Source organism: Pecten maximus, chromosome 12 (assembly GCF_902652985.1).
Source record: "Pecten maximus chromosome 12, xPecMax1.1, whole genome shotgun sequence".
NCBI lineage: Eukaryota > Metazoa > Mollusca > Bivalvia > Pectinida > Pectinidae > Pecten > Pecten maximus.
In genome coordinates, this window is record NC_047026.1 from 29,563,672 (window position 1) to 29,581,413 (window position 17,742).

The following is a 17,742-nucleotide window of genomic DNA, read 5'->3' on the forward strand; positions in this document are numbered from 1 at the left end:
CGCCCATTGGTGGTCACGATACAGTCGTCCATTGGTGGTCACGATACAGTCGTCCATTGGTGATCACGATACAGTCGTCCATTGGTGGTGACGATACAGTCGTCCATTGGTGGTGACGATACAGTCGTCCATTGGTGGTGACGATACAGTCGTCCATTGGTGGTGACGATACAGTCGTCCATTGGTGGTCACGATACAGTCGTCCATTGGTGGTGACGATACAGTCGTCCATTGGTGGTGACGATACAGTCGTCCATTGGTTATGACGATACAGTCGTCCATTGGTGGTGACGATGCAGTCGCCCATTGGTGGTCACGATACAGTCGTCCATTGGTGGTCACGATACAGTCGTCCATTGGTGGCCACGATACAGTCGTCCATTGGTGGTGACGATACAGTCGTCCATTGGTGGTGACGATACAGGCGATACAGTCGTCCATTGGTGGTGACGATACAGTCGTCCATTGGTGGTGACGATACAGTCGTCCATTGGTGGTCACGATACAGTCGTCCATTGGTTATGACGATACAGTCGTCCATTGGTGGTGACGATGCAGTCGCCCATTGGTGGTCACGATACAGTCGTCCATTGGTTATGACGATACAGTCGTCCATTGGTGGTGACGATGCAGTCGTCCATTGGTTATGGTGATTCATTCGTCCATTGGTGGTGACGATGCAGTCGCCCATTGGTGGTCACGATACAGTCGTCCATTGGTGGTCACGATACAGTCGTCCATTGGTGGTCACGATATAGTCGTCCATTGGTTATGGTGATTCATTCGTCCATTGGTGGTGACGATTCATTCGTCCATTGGTTGTCACGATACAGTCGTCCGTTGGTTGTCACGATACAGTCGTCCGTTGGTTGTCACGATACAGTCGCCCATTGGTGGTGATGATGCCATCGTAAGTGTACATTGGTGGTGACGATCCAATCGTCCATTGGTGGTGATGATCCAATCGTCCATTGGTGGCGATGTCATAGAGCCATGATTGTTTACGTTAGTTACAAGTAGTTCCGGTGAGTGAATATATTCATGCGCGGCATGAATTGATGTCACGTTTTGGGTGTCAGTTATGCTCACATAGACTGCAAATCTTTTCTCTTAGTTTATATCGTGGCTTTGCCAACAAAATGTAAATATATAATTTTCAATAGCACATCTTCCCTAGTTACGTCTAATAAAAGATAATTGGCTGCCTGTGTATACTAATATAGGCTCTACAATCAGTCGACAATCAAACACAATATCACCACAATAATGACCTTTCAACGATATCTGATTATAACGATGACTGGTATTTTAAAATTAATTGCATATATCTTCTTCATGACAAGTTTTTAGTTCTAGTTTTCCAGTTGACGTTTGAAATCATGTGCTGAAGGTATTCTCGTTTAAGACGAAGATAATTATGAAATCAAAGTTCGAAAGTTTGTGTGCGAGTGTGTGTTTTTGATTGAATTAGAACTTAAACCTAAAAAGATTTAACGAGATATGTTTAGGGGTCAGTGGGTTTTTTCCCTTCTTTACTCTCCAGACTTTGATATGGCCCGTTTTGTTCTTGAAAATCTATGTGACCAGGTTTCCATGAGTGTTCGTCCACTTTGAGGTGTGGGAATCTAGAATACGTACCAATCCCAACCTACAGTCGGGTTACGAGTACATCCTAAATATAGCAATCTCTGTTAAAGTATATCTGATACAGGATATATCTCTGGGATTAACTTAGTAGCATGGATAACATAAATCTTCCATTCTCTCATAATCTATTCTATTTTCGCCTCACTCCTCCGTAAAAGGATGATACCAGACAGCTTCCTTAAAAGGTTTGTTTACGAGTCAAAATATATCCACACTCTTATATATACAAAACAAACAAATAATATGGTAATATAAGGTATAAATGATGATTAAGAACCAGCGCCAACCATCCTTTGGTATTATGTTTTCTTAGCGGATGGATATCCATGTCCACCTACGCACTCCTACATTGGACAATCCTGCGCGAATCTTGAGATGTTACTTATCCGATGTAAGGGGAATAAGTCCGTCAGTCGAACCGATATGCTATGTGTCTCGGTGTCATTGATTTTTTCCTTGCGCTAGCTCCATTCATACTGCCGAGTACCATAGCGTATCGTGTGTAGTAACTACGGAGGTAGTGACGAGGATAACGCACTTGATATATTCATAAATATAAATTGCATATGTATATTTAAATACAAACGTACATTTTTAACATTTCGCATAATTTACATTTTAAAGTATTTGGAATATATAAATTTTTAGGATATAAATTACGTCAGGTATTTTACAGGTAAATGTCATTTAAATCAACTGGAAATGTAGTTTGTAATATATATATAGTTTGTAATGTATATATATAGTTTGTAATGTATAGTTTATAATGTATATATAGTTTGTAATGTATAGTTTGTCATATTATATATATAGTTTGTAATGTATATATAGTTTGTAATGTAAGTATATTGTGCATATTACATTCTATGTTGGGATGTATTTCTGTTATATACGTTTATCGCCAATAACGCTAATCGTGTGCTCACACTATTTTTTAATCGGGATCAATATTGTAGGTCCCAAATTGTGACATTTTGATCCCCCCGTCTCCCATGTCACTCCACAAGTCGCCCTGCCTTCTCCAATCCTTTGAAGTGCCCGAGTGTGCCTATTCTGTCAGGTAACCGTGCCCCGACTCTTCACCGCCATATGGCATTTCACTGCCTCGCTTTTACATTTTATAATCAGCTTTTATTGACTTTTTACAAACTTTATGCGACACAGAGTTTTTGAACGCTGATTAATATCGTTTATTAATGTTTATACTTGGCCCTTTACCTGTGTAAATCAATAGAAAACTCGGTCCCGTCCCTGGGATGTCTTCCTCTATCGCTAGTATTTAACCCTCTTCTTAATCGTGAAAGGGGTTTCTAGACGAACTTAAAGTCCTGATAGGTTTACGAACGAGTGTTCAGTATACCTTGTAAGTCCACTTCGTGTCCCCAGGTGAGAGAACCTTTAAAGGGGCTTGTCTGTCTCCCTTCACTGACCCCTGTCTGTGTATTCATGTGCCTATTGTTTTCTATCAGCCAATCACAGGGCTGGTCACACTCGGCGTTCGGTCGCTGTCATAATGTGTATTTTGGCTAGTGAGTGTGTGTGTATAGCTATATAGCTATCAGTTGAAAACATGCCCGTCGAACCGGAGGACGGTATAATAGCAAGGCCCGTGTTTTAATCGTACAGGTGTGTGTTTTTTTCACGGAAGTACCGTAGTGATACCAGTTTCCTATTTTTTTGGAATAATATCATACATTTCAAACCACGTACACTAAACACGGATGGAATAAGAAGCCGTTTTAATACAGCGGTTTTCAACGAAAAAAAGTTTGGAATGTTTTCGAATGATGAAAAATCAACTACCACAGTACGATATGCATAGTAAGCATGTCAAGTCTCTCACGTGGTCTGTGTCTTTGCACCTGTCGAGAGGTACTCGATGTGACAGTATACGGATGGTTTGAACCCCGTCACAATTCCGGCAGATATTAGTCAAAACATAGAAGTATTGAAATACAAAATGTTGTACAGTGTCCTGAAGAGAAATAGTACGATATATAGGGATATACACCCGTTGTTATTATGTCCATAATACAATATTTTGGGATGTAGCTGACACGGTGATGATCCTTTAGTCAGAGAACGGAGTGTTAAACCGTCAAGTGGATTTAAAGCCGGGAATCGATCTTAGTACGTAACGCATCTATATATAAATTTTGATTCTAATCCCGGTTTTTATTTAAAATTGATGCCTCCATTTACCGGGTGTGTGTTCGTGGGGAGTAGTGATGTTGTGGGCGCTGTAAGTGAATACGTGTTCCATACCTAGAGGAAGTATATCCTTTAATAACCTAGGATTTCCTTGGTCTGGATTTATATTTTTTTCCCAATATTTTACCCAATAAATTGGGGATCTCATGATAGCCCGAACGCCAGACCTCCGACGGCCAGATGAAACGCTAGTGTATCTAACATGGCCACTAGCAAGAGGACTCGGAAACTTAGCCCATTATGAGGAGAAGATTCTCGCCCATTAAACTTATATGCAGGTAAGGCACCATTACAGGAAACCATTGTTTTCCTGTTATTTGATCTGTATGTTTTTATGCATTGCATTATCCAGGTAGGTGAGATAAGTGTATTCCCGAAGTACCACACTGGAAAGCTATTCGGCGACATGTCCAGCATGGAATTGATAATTTGATACTTTCAATATCAATTAAACATTCTTGCTACAAGATTATTAATTTAATAAGTTTATGCTTCATAAATAATATGCAGTGTTTCTCTGGTTTCTCTGTAGTTGCAAATATAATTGCGTGTATAATTAATAACGAAGCGACGATATTTTACTACGGGATGTCGCCGTAGTCTGGTTTATAGCTGTAAATATGTTTATATATGTATATTTGATATGTGTATTTTACTATAGATAAATTAATGGATGTATAATCTTACAGAGCCCTGTTTTGATGTACTTAGTATATCAGACCGATCTTACACTATACTCTAGTTTATAGGCTCACCACTTGTCCCGGCAAATTTAATTAAGCAATATTATGATGAAATCATTCCTTCGACAAATTACTAATTAGAAGTTGATTAAGATTTAATGTTTTGAAATTAATTCCACGCGTATTACCTTTAAAGTAATACACCATAACTAAAATCTAGTTAAGATTGAACATTCAGATCCAGACACTCAAAACACTACGTCTTTATTTAGTGGGTTTTAAATATATTCACTACACACACTATATATACCGCGCTATAACTCATCCGGATACTTGTGCTCGCTTATCCTGGCATTGTCGTCATAGAAAACTGAAAATGCACCATACCTTGTAAATTTGAAATATGTAGTTAAATTTAGTATTAATGGTTGTACGGATGCAGTATGTAAGCACATGATCCAGCTAACAACGCCGGTCGGGCTTTCTAGGTGTGTGTACTGCTTGACAAACCGACTGTAACTTTATGTGAAACCTTCAGTCATCAAAAAATTTAATCATAAAACACAGATTTATGAATCTTTGAACTTTTTAATAAAAGTTTAATTTCCTTCCGATATCTTCTGACTCGAGTCTGATGTACGTGGATAATGTATAGCCGGTTTGTTGCAATCTTAACAATGATGTATAGTATTCATAAAAAAAACCCCAAACCTTCTCCTTGCTAGGATGTACAGGTAGGCTGTTCTGTATAAGGTATCTCACCCTCACGCTGCAGCAGGCCTTTTACTGCCCTAGTCTAGCTACAGATAGACACACGTGGATTTACAACACAGCGTTGACTTATCTCAAACACTTGTGCACGGTAAACGTTTCTTCAACTAACATTCACCGTACATTGCACGAGTGTCCTGCCCCAGAACTCAAGCACAAGATAGGGCTTTTGAACTCGCTGAAGTCCCCAGGTGTTTTGCCTAATTTCTTTAAATTTAACGTCTACACCCCAAACAAAATTCATCCCAGTACAAGATAAAGTGACATGTGCCATTTAAAAAAGCAAAAGAGATCTGTTTTATACTAGACTTTAGACTGTAATGTGCTAAGATTTATATAGATGTTTATAATCCCGTGTACTTCGATCCTGTTGCGAAATATGGTCATAAATCTTTATATTACTAAATTCGAAATTAAACAAATATTGACACGGATTTCTATTTTTATACCGGGATAGGTAAGAATGGTTAGTTTTATCTTTGTCATTTATTGAAAAAGTACAAACAATATTTTTTGATTAAAAAAACAACAACAACAACAACAACAAAACAAAATGTAGGTGAATGAATTCGCACTCCATCCAATATTTTTTTACAATTTGTGAAAATCTGATAAAACGAGAATATATCTGTATTGTATCACCTCAACACTTACTGTCTGAAAATCGAAATAAACATAATTTGAAATTACATCAACAGCAGGACCAATAAATATGTATAAATTTTGAATGTGGTATGGGGGCGTTTAACGTGTTCGAGCGACTGACAACTGTATACATAGCTCGTGCGTTTATCTAATCTTTCTAACATCGGATCAGACAGATGAACAGCAGCCCTACTAACGGATCAAAGTGTACAGATGCAATGGTATGACTTACACAAACATGTCCTTGGTCTCCTGATTTGCCCCCACCATACCTAGGAGTTAAAAATCTTCGTCACAAAGTAAACAATATGTTTATATATATTGCTATCAACCCCCTGCTTCTGTAACCCGGAAGATAACCCTGTCAAAATTAAAAATATATACATTCATGTTATCTTATATACAGGTAATACATAAGAAAATGCCTGGAAAACAGCATGGGACTACAAGGATGTTTATCAACCGCTATAAATACCAATTAGTTGACCTTCTTTAATGTTACTAGGTAGTGGTATTGTATAATCCATACCAACAATTCGAAATCAAATACGTGACGTATAGTGATGCGTGTCCCTCATATACAGGGGTATCTACAATGGTTCTCACACCCGTGTATTGACGTAATACCTGCTTTTCAAACCTATGTCCAAAAATAGAATGTAATTCTATAGGAATACACCCCTTGATGCTGTTATATATGTATACATATATATTGCTATCTACATACCATCGTTATGTAAGGCTAATGTTGACTGGTGCAAGTGTCGAATTCAATATATATCATAACCTCACCCAGTTTAAGCACCGAAACAGGTGACGGCTTTCAACCGATCATATCAATTTTATATTTACTATGACAACTTTACTACATATCAATGTTTAAATACACATAACGTCCATGAAATGTGCGAGTTTTAAATTCTGCTTCCCACGTATCTTTATAATGCAGACAGAAGTAGACAGATTTATTATAAAGCCCGTGCGGGGTCGATATGTTCTGATAATTATATATCGGTATGTAATGAATCGACATCAAACGTGGAGAGCCAGGTAGAAACATTCTACAAGAGTGCAGTTCCTAGTAACGGTATTTTACACATGTGTAGTTCCAGTTAACGGTATTTTACACATGTGTAGTTCCAGTTAACGGTATTTTACACATGTGTAGTTCCAGTTAACGGTATTTTACACGTGTGTAGTTCCGGTTAACGGTATTTTACACGTGTGTAGTTCCGGTTAACGGTATTTTACACGTGTGTAGTTCCGGTTAACGGTATTTTACACGTGTATAGTTCCAGTTAACGATATTTTACACGTGTAGTTCCAGTTAACGATATTTTACACGTGTTTAGTTCCAGTTAACGGTATTTTACACGTGTGTAGTTCCAGTTAACGGTATTTTACACGTGTTAAATGTCAGTTTACAGACGTATTTTATACGTGTGTTGTACCAGTTTCAAATAGTGTCTTACACGTGCAATACTGGTTAGATTACTCAACTTTGTATTAAAATATTGTGCACGTGTGTAGCATCCACAACACAATATACACGAGTCGACCATGTGTCATGTTATTTTTAAGACACTAATCAGTCCCTCTATGTCGTAGTAATGTTTACACGTGTGTAGTACCTGCTACATATGTACGAGTCGATCAGTCCCTATATGTCGTAGTAATGTTTACACGTGTGTAGTACCTGTTACATATGTACGAGTCGATCCGTCCCTATATGTCATAGTAATGTTCACACGTGTGTAGTACCTGCTACATATGTACGAGTCGATCAGTCCCTATATGTCGTAGTAATGTTTACACGTGTGTAGTACCTGTTACATATGTACGAGTCGACCAGTCCCTATATGTCGTAGTAATGTTTACACGTGTGTAGTACAGATAACACACCTACACGTCCTCATGTCTAGGTCTATGTTTGCCTTGCTGTGACCTTGCAGTAATTTATACCCATTAAGTCTCCTCCATTCTCCCTAACACGGATTGCATAAGTGTGTATACCCGTCAAGGCGAAGGCACACCTCAGTATCATCCTTTAACAGATCCCATTCCCAGTATTTAACCTTGACTTTGGCATGTCTTGTAAGGTTGCCACATTTAAACTGAGAATATTTATTTAATTTATCTGTTATTTGACAGTTCTGCAAGTGTTAAAAACATGTTTACGTTCTTACGACATCTTTTAAGGTCAGTGAAAAACCTCTAAGGGTCCCATAAGAGAAGATGAGGTTTTCTAAGTGGTATCTTAGAGATGTAATTTCCTATAGTTGGGAACTTGATTGCTGGCATTGGTATATACATGTATTTAATACGTTATTCAGGTGTTTGATAGCCGCGATATTGACTGTATCTTCGATTGATAATGAGACGAAATCTATAATGCACGGATATTTCTCGGAGATTTACTTGTTGATGGTAGACACAAGGATAGACGTGAATTTACTCTATCAATGAGAGTGGTCGGACGCGCCAAAGCTGTGCTCTGTTTACCAAATACATGCATACAAATGGCGACTGTCGTTTCATTTTTCATTTTATTTTAATTTTCAATTGCAAATCATTGGAGCTTAAAACTAGCTGGTAAACCTCTATTCATATAAGATATATAGTGCAGTTTAAATACAGACACGACTTAGAGCGAACAGTACAATAAGTCACCAAACATTCCAGTGGATTGTTGATGTTTTCCGGCAAACTCTTGCTAAAATAGTCACATAGATATCCATATCTTTAGTTGTATCTTGAAATGTCAACTGAAATGCCTGGTTTTCTCGTTCTGGCTAAACCTACATTGTACATGTATCGTACCGGTATATTGGATTGCCGTTCCTGTGCAAAAAGCGGAATAATTTAAATACTTCAGTTCCGATTATTTCTTTTCATCGACATATTTTTTGTTTAATGAGTCCAGTACGTTTTGTATGCGGTGGGTCAGTCCGTGTGTGTTATTCGTTTGAAAAGGTGTTTTTTGAGTCGTATGACACCTGGAATTAACACAGGTGATTTGGGGTGTCTAACAAAGCTTGATTAAAGGTGTGCGAGGTCCATGCTTGATTTTTATTTTGGCTAAACCTATCTGTCAGTCAAAACCTAAACTAGTATTACTTTGTATTGGTCGTGGTGGTTCTAACTATACCGCTTGTCTTATCGTGATAGCCGTGCTTTTCTTACACATTGGATTCATACCTGTAGATAGTACTTGAGAAGTCTAGCGGTGGAGTATGTTTGTGGCTCACCTGTTTAAAGGGCTCCCCATGCCATTCTAGACTTCAACATAGGAGATTTTGTGTTAACTCCCCACTGTTGCTGTATAAAAAACACAGAAAGCTGTAGATGGTGTTCACGATAATAATTGTCCGATTATGTCCGCCTCTACCTTGACTGACCAAGGCGGTAAAGGGCCTCGGTGGCTCTATTCACTAATTTAGGTAGAATATAAGAACATCTACCATAGAAATATAGCATTGTATCTTGTAAAACCTGCCCCAGGGGAACTATTCTTTACGTACACATGTTCTACTTAAGATACATTTCCTGATAATGCCTGACATTCTCTGCATTTGTACCGGTGTGTCGTTAGGATGTCTCAGCAGTGCATTCACAAAGACGTCTCCACACAGGTGTTAAGTAAAGGGAACCGGGTAGTATTAGTAAGGTGTAAACACTAACGACCCCTCGTCACTGTGCTAACAACTCAGGTGTAAAAAATCTCAGATGATGACCGCTATGTCTATAGTCAACATTGCTTCCGTCTTCTGTTGTCCGTTGCATAACCAGGGTGACACTATCATTCTATAGACATGGGTCTAAACACCTAATCTGCCCCCGTAATCACTTGACTAATTGACCTCTCGCCTCTGTAATGGACTAGCTCCAAGGCATTCCACAAAGCGGTCATCTGTCAGCCTGGACATTAGTCTGGCGTAGGGGACGTTTGTTTCATGACACTACGTAACACGACAAGACCCATGATTTTATCATTATGGTTATTAGTTCCACATACTTTGCTATACATTCACATCCTTCGCTGGGAAAATGGTGTAGAAATCAGGTTGTTAAATCAGTCACATAATAACTTGATCACCATCGAGACAACGTTATCCCCGTGCTCGATATAAAATTAAATAAATTAAAATCATGATAATTTTGGCTTAATGAAATACTGTTTAGACTGCTTATAGATTACAGCTGGCCGCAAGTCAATGGTACTTAAATATAGTTCCTTAAACCTAAGCTCAACACTCAATGTTGAAACAACCCCATATACATGTACCCAATCCGTCACCAATGCATAGCCAGTTCATCGTCAATACCTATACCCACCATCACCGATTCAAGCGACAGACCTTGGTATACACCCCAACCAAATACAATTCTTCCCGATGGCTTAATGCAAAGTCATTATGCTGTTAACGTATAGTTTCCTTTTTGTATCGACCTTTTAATAACACCCTACCATTCCATGTCTTAATACAAATAAAACTTTCCTTTTCGTATCAAAAGATTTCCTCAAGATCAAGGTTAATTCACCTTTTCTACGAGGAAAAGGCGATAAGATAAAATTACGAATTCAGTTAAAAAAGATGTTTGTCTTTAAACATATTATGTCATTTGTTATACTTATGATTTAAGAAACTAAGAACACTCCATTTACAATTCCTTGGGAACTAGATGGACAATACAATTGGCAAATTGAATCCAATATCGAAAGGACCATTCTGATCACTATGTACGACTCAAATATCTGTTTGACAGGAGGTATGCCTATGTCTGAGAATAGACCATCTATATTTTGAAAGGACAAGTAGGGGTATGTGTACTTTGATGGCTCTCTAGATGTCGTGTCTATTGACGCGAATGGTAAAGTGGGACACCATATTGGAAGTACGTTGGGTAAACTACCTGATGTGGGTGCACTGCTGTGATGCTTACTAACTGGTTAGATGGGATGTTTATATCATTATATATTTCTGTCAGAGGGTGTGCAACTCATTATAATGATGCTTAAAAACGAAAATCTAGCTTTTGAAAAAAATCATTTAAGATATTGAAAAAAATGAAAGGTTTGATTCAAATAAAAAATCATGACACATTATAGGGAGATATACATATGATTTATTAAATATCCAAAATCCGACAAAGATATGTCCTAACACCTCCATGGCGAAGATGTCTTTGTCATGTAAAATAGCTTGGGTCTGCAATTCATCTGGACTTGTGGTCCAATGCCTAGTTAACAATGCTATCGTATTTTGGTCATACCATTGTTGATATAATAAACGATACAACAACACGAATGCAAATTACGATCAACATTATCATTACATGGGGAACACGATGCTATAACTAATAAACTATAGCTATTAAGAAACACTGTTCTTTTTCATTTAGATTTAACTGACTTAATATTTATAAAGCTGACAGTGGTATTAACTAGCTAGATTTGTATAAGGCTACGATGTGAAGCTAAAGGATAAAAACCATATCACAGAACGAAAGCCAGATAAAATTTGCTACTCTGCCCCAATAAGGTATGGCGATGCAGAACAATGAATCACCATGAGGCTAGAGACTGCCATCCTTCCCGTGTCCTATCCCCGGTCGGCTCTCGAGCTTTACACTGACAGAGGTATGTTACATAATGTCCATAAAATTAACGGAATTCTATAGTACATCTATATAGACAGGAAGTACGCTTCGCTTGTACGGGACCGGTTCTCATGGACGAATATCATCAAATTCTTATATATGCGACGTCGCTACCTATATTTTCATAAGCTTATCCCTCTACGTAGTGACGTAATCGATTGTCGACTACCTGCTATAGCGTACTTTTATTGAAAATCCAACTAGATAAAGTGTCTAAAAATGACAAATAATAATGCAGCCAGGACCGAAAAACGACGCATTCGAAGCATTTAACTTGTAATGGGCGGCGATGTGAAAAATGAATGTGTGAATTTTATTGAATTACGTTTTGTAGTATCTCCTTATACTAGTCCATTTATGATTTAGCCAGCTACCTGTATGTGCTTTAACACCGTCGGTAGAATTAATGGTATTGTCGGATGATATATAAAGACGTTACAGAACTTGGTATCTCCCTTGGCCAACATACCCCTTGCATTAGAATATTCACATGCCAAAGACGGATTTTGGTGTGAGAGGCTAGTTAATGCCCCTATACACGACGGAAATAACTTGCTAACACGTGCCGTTTCAGTACGTGGGACTTGGAAAGGCACATGTCTGGGTCCCCCCGGTACATTTCGTGCTCGTTGTGACCACGTGTGGGGACAGGGTTCGAGTCGGGATTAATACAAGATACGGGTATCATGACAAAGAACGCTTCTTTTGTGTAATATATCTAAGCTAGGTGATCGCGATTCGATCGTTGACGTTCCGTAATGCTAGAAGTGTCCTGTCCCGTTAGTTTGTGTGGCACTTCAAGCTTGTTTGCATACCATTTCGTACCTGTGGCTTGGGAGTCGTGGCCCAGTCAAGGACACGCAGACTTATAGACTATAGGGACCACAGCGGGGATGGCATCAGAGTACCCGTCTCTTAATCCGCAAGAATGTCCGTCTTGATATATCCTTCTCGAACAACCTTGAACCTTCAGATACATGTAGAACCACAAAACCAATGCTATTCGCTGTACGAGTACGCGACTTTTAACAGTATTAAATAAAATGTTATCGTCCTAGAAGAATATTGACCCTGGTATCTGTTTACGATAAAATGCAATATCAATGCTACTTGCGGGTAGCTTCACCTGTATATTATCTAAGATGATTACTCTCATGCTTTAGCTGTGTGTACCTGAGAAACCTTGAACCGTTTCTTACAGCTAGGGCAAGTAACGGAAGAGTTTGTCCACTTCTACATTAACACTTTCTTATTGTCATGCCACAGTTGTATGTATTACACACGATACACGTCATCTTCTACGGGGTTTCCATATTGTGTCGGTGGTGTTATCACTTACAAATTGCTGTGCTTTCTTTGTTGGATCCTAAACTATGCACCCGATGGCATCATGGCAGTTGTGACATGCAGGCCTAATTTTGAAGTATTTGTCACACTTTCGGGAGCTAAATTACAGTAACGAGTCCTAGAGAGGGTGAAACATGATATTTTGTTATCTTTTTATCAAATATATGTAGTGTATGCATACAAATATCATGACACTTTAATGCCAGGTAAATACAGATAAAAATGACAGGTGTCTTCATTATTCCAACAAGTACTCGTGTTTTGTTTTGGGTTGCCTTCAAGAGAGCTGTTTGGTCAAGAGCTATATCGATATTCTCATGAACATGTCTTTGTCGGCACAGCTGACAGAACTAATTTGTTACATTGTAATGATTGTTGATATAAGCATGTTTTGAAAGACTGTGTGGAATGTGATGGGTGTCACATGTATGTATTAAGTGTAATTCCGGATTAATTTAGAGACATAGTAATGGTATGTAGGGCGGCAGGAATGCAGATATCAATGCACAGTTACGCTCACTTCTGTCTCACGCCGTTGCACGCCTTTTGTAATGTTTGTAGATCTTGGTATCAAATACCAATAGGACATTCCTGTATCGTTTGTAGTGCCGCTATGGGTATGTCTGCTCGGAACAGGTCACATTGATACACACTGATTAGACGGTCACCCAAGTCCTGTCAAAACAGACACTTCTTAAAAAACATCGATTTCTTCATAGATGATGAAATCTTGCGAAAAAACATAACTTTCGAAACGCAATTCCATATACCATATTTCATACATAAGTCATAGGTTACAACATGAGCATGTTACAAGCAATTTTGTTTATGTGATTGTAATTTATATTAGTATAAATGCATGTCCATTCATCTGTCTTTTGGCCACTCTACCTCTTTGTGATTGTATTTCCTATATTGCCCCATATGGGCCGGAATTCGTTAATGAAGAATTGTATTGTATTGTATTGTATTGTATTGTATACCTTGTATGGAAAATGTCCTGATTATTTTGAAGTGGCAAGGACGTATCAATAATATTAAAGTGTAATGAAATGGGCATGGCTTATTGTAAGCGCAAAAATGTGTATGCTTGATATTTTCTAAGAAATGTATGCAGAGCAGATTCGACCTCTTACAATTCTTTCATCCCGTCTAAAAGTGAGATTCGCAATTATAAATAAGGCCTCTGATTACCAAGTGAAAATGACGACAGTTACACGGTGACGAAAACCTGAGGCGTCACCAAAATAAAACGATTATGTGACCCGCCTGAATGTTCTTATTGCATGTCCTTATTCTTCCGTTTCCTAGACCATATGCCATACTTCAGTAAGATACAGAAGAGGAGCACTCAGGCGTGGCAATCAAGAGTCTTATAGATAATGAAGATAACGTCAAGTCAAATATATCATTTTAAAGGCAAGAATGGCGTCACAATATTGTAAATGGGTAGTATGACGATAATGACGTCATAAACAACGAATCAAGTATGACGTCACAACAAACGTGCATAGCTATCCAAAAGGATACCATAAAATGTTCAGGGAAAACGAAATATTATTTAATCTTAAAACATGCAGCTAGATACTTAATTTATTTTAAAGTCACGTTTTTGATAACTAATAAAGCAATTATGATTTTAATGACAATCGTAATATGTCGGTCATATCAGATTTAAAACTAATTTAGCAGCAATTATATCTACATGAATTGTGTATAAATGTTTTGTCGCCCTGTGTAACATTTCGCTGAATTTATTTTCATTGTATTATGTAAATATTCTGTTGATTAGCAGTTCCTGCCTGTTATACGTAAGGTGTTGCGCTGACCGTGGAATTAAGATTAATCGTGTCGCGTTGCCATGGTGAGATTAATTACCACATAAAGTACATTGATATCTTACCATGTGTTCTAGGGATAACAAGCACTCGTCTCGGTATCGGGCCTCTTCTACCTGTTATCATAATAAAAATTCACTGCTGTTGAATGTTAGTCTCATGGAAATAGAACATGTCCTACGCCATATAAGGTTTCACCATACCTTGACTTCGTGTTACATACATGTATATCTATGTTTACGTGTGCAAAAATCTAACTGAGCCGTGAAGATTTGAAATATGTCATGGCAACCACGACCATTATTGTGCCAAGTTGTCAACAGTATAAGTTAGATAATACGGTACCCTGTACTTTTAACTATAGTAACATCCAGAGGTGAAGGCTTAATTATGGTTGATATTCATTCGTTCTCATAGTGTGTGGCCGTGATTTAATGACTCTGTAACAATATCGTCAGTATCAAACGCGTAAAAAACGAAAACATAAACACAGAAAAAATGCAGCCCATGTCACTGTATGTGAGAGCTATCTAGCCGCCGGGAGACAGAAACACAGTTTTTTTTGGGAGAAGCTGGTTTCTCGGTGTTTGGTGTCCAGTGTTCTTTACACTCCATATTTTATGGGTAGAAATTCTTCACCTCTCGTTATATTCGTCTGCTACCCGATATGTATTGTGTGATTTGTTAATTACACCTGTCGGAGTACATTTGTATGAAGATACACCTGGACAATACCCGAGCATAAGTGCGCATGGACACACCATGAAGATAATCGGCGATACATGCTCCAGATTGGACTTGTTCCACGTTTCCATCCGCTTGTCGATAACAAACCCGCCCTTGTCATTCTACCATTGATAAAAAACTGTCGGAATTGGACACTTCCCTTTCCTCCGAATAATACCTTGTCATTGTTGATGTTTGTAACCCTGTCAAATGAGTGACAAATTTGTTTTTGAAAACGACTTAAAACCAACAGACAATTAACTGTTTGTATCGTGTTATGGATGTTAGACGGACACAAGAAAACCCACCTAACTCAACCTGTGGGAAAATTGAATTTAAATGCTCGTCATGCATTTCTATCGAACTATTTTAATGGTTATAAACGAGTCAATGGGTTTTCTAGATGTAATATTATCCTGTTCAATGGTAAATGGGGGAATGCATGCCTACGCGTATAGATACCACGATCAATTATAATATCATAATTTTGAAGGTAAGAGGAAATATGCCAGATTGTTTATTAGATACTCTTTATTAGCTTTTTTTAGTTTTATTGATTTTGCATAACCTATCTTGTCGAAATGTATTCTTAATATAAGTTTTATAGACCACCTATTATATATTTCCTCACTTGGTATTGCAATTATGTTATGTGTCTGCTAATCCGTCTTTGTGCCTTAACAATAACATCCCTCACGATTGTGACATTACTTCACTCACATATCGGTTCACATTGAGCCCCACGACTAGTTCTAGATTAAGAAACAATTTACGACATACTTAGCATATATTTGTATCATTATAATTGCTATCATTTTCTTAACCTGTTATCGTTGTTCCAGTTCTTTCCTCATAATGTCTCCTAATGTGCATAGATTTTTCAAGTATTTATATAGCAAGATATAGTACACCCTAATCTAGATATCTTTTCTCTCTGACGGGGCAAAATACTTCCCAAACCCTTGAATTACTCTGGCTTAAATGGTCTTACTTCAACGGGTTTCAATTAAATGATTCTCTCAGTTGTTTGATGGTGCGACAAATGTTTAGGACGAGCAGGTTATAACAAATGAAAGGCACGAAATGGTTATCAGTAATACCTCTACACTATCCAAGCATATCGACAAATATTGTCAACTCACGCTTCATGTTGTCTAGAACTGCTCGCCTGGGTTTACAAGGCGAATGTTTTATATTTATCAGAAACCTTGCTTAAGATCATTCTTTATGTTAATAATAAGTTTTGTTTTGAAGTTTTTGTGAACTGCCTTCTAATTCAACTCTTTCTATATACGAAAATTGTATTCATCTAAAATTAATTGATTTTGTTTTCATGTCTTTTGTGAATGCTGTCTGTCCTATAACAACAAGAGAGAAATATTTTAATGTTTTCCTTTCAAAGTTACCTTTCTTTTTGTGATTTTTCGTGATTTGTAGTAATAAAATGACTCGGTACAAAGAGAATCCTATCGGAAATGAACTTAACACCGATTTCAATTTTGACATATTACCCAATATTTTTAAATATCATAATAAGGTAATTTATTGGACTGTTGTTGACCCAAGGCCCTGTGTATCCCCCGATGAGAGTATGTCCCCGTCAGTATTCACGTGTTGACTAGATCTGTGTTCCCCTACTGTTGTAAAGACGTGGGGGACCTAACCAGAGACTCCAAGGTTTGTAAACCCAAAGCTGTTTACAAACAACAGATAATTCATTTTTACGGAGCGACCCTGTACAGATTCAACACATAAAGAAAACGAAATAAGTTTCCTGTTGATCATTATTTGTATATCATATTTTGTTATAGGAGATGATTAAATTTGTGTGTAATTGTTGAAATTCTATTAATGTAAATTCCCCTACCCAGGAGAACCATGCTCATTCTTTTGACTTTATTACATGTACCCGATTATCAAGTTCAAAAGTATCTATTTTTTTTCATTTTTCGTTGATGACCTGCTACTGCCCTGGCGTGAACACAGATACTATATGATGTGTAGAAAGCGTGCATAGCACCTGTTTCCGCCTTGTCTTTTTGTACGATGTTCGATAGCTTTACCTCATCAATGATTGAATCTGTGTTTTTGTACGATATTCGACGATTTAACCTCATCAATGATTGGATTTGTCTTTCTCTACGTTTTACTTAAAGAAAACAACAAAAAGTTTTATTGATAAAGATAAATCGTTCACATTTACTGTTCGTGTA

The 17,742-nt window shown here is 37.8% G+C and overlaps 1 protein-coding gene across 1 annotated transcript in view; it reads left to right on the forward strand.

Moving 5' to 3' along the window:
* Nucleotides 1-3,200: 3,200 nt before the first annotated feature.
* Nucleotides 3,201-17,742, forward strand: part of LOC117339314 — a 38,831-nt gene continuing 24,289 nt past the window's right edge. Inside the window, exon 1 of the mRNA XM_033900841.1 lies at nt 3,201-4,136. Coding sequence (XP_033756732.1) covers nt 4,099-4,136 — 38 coding nt within the window. The 5' untranslated portion in view covers nt 3,201-4,098. The remainder of the gene's footprint in view (nt 4,137-17,742) is intronic.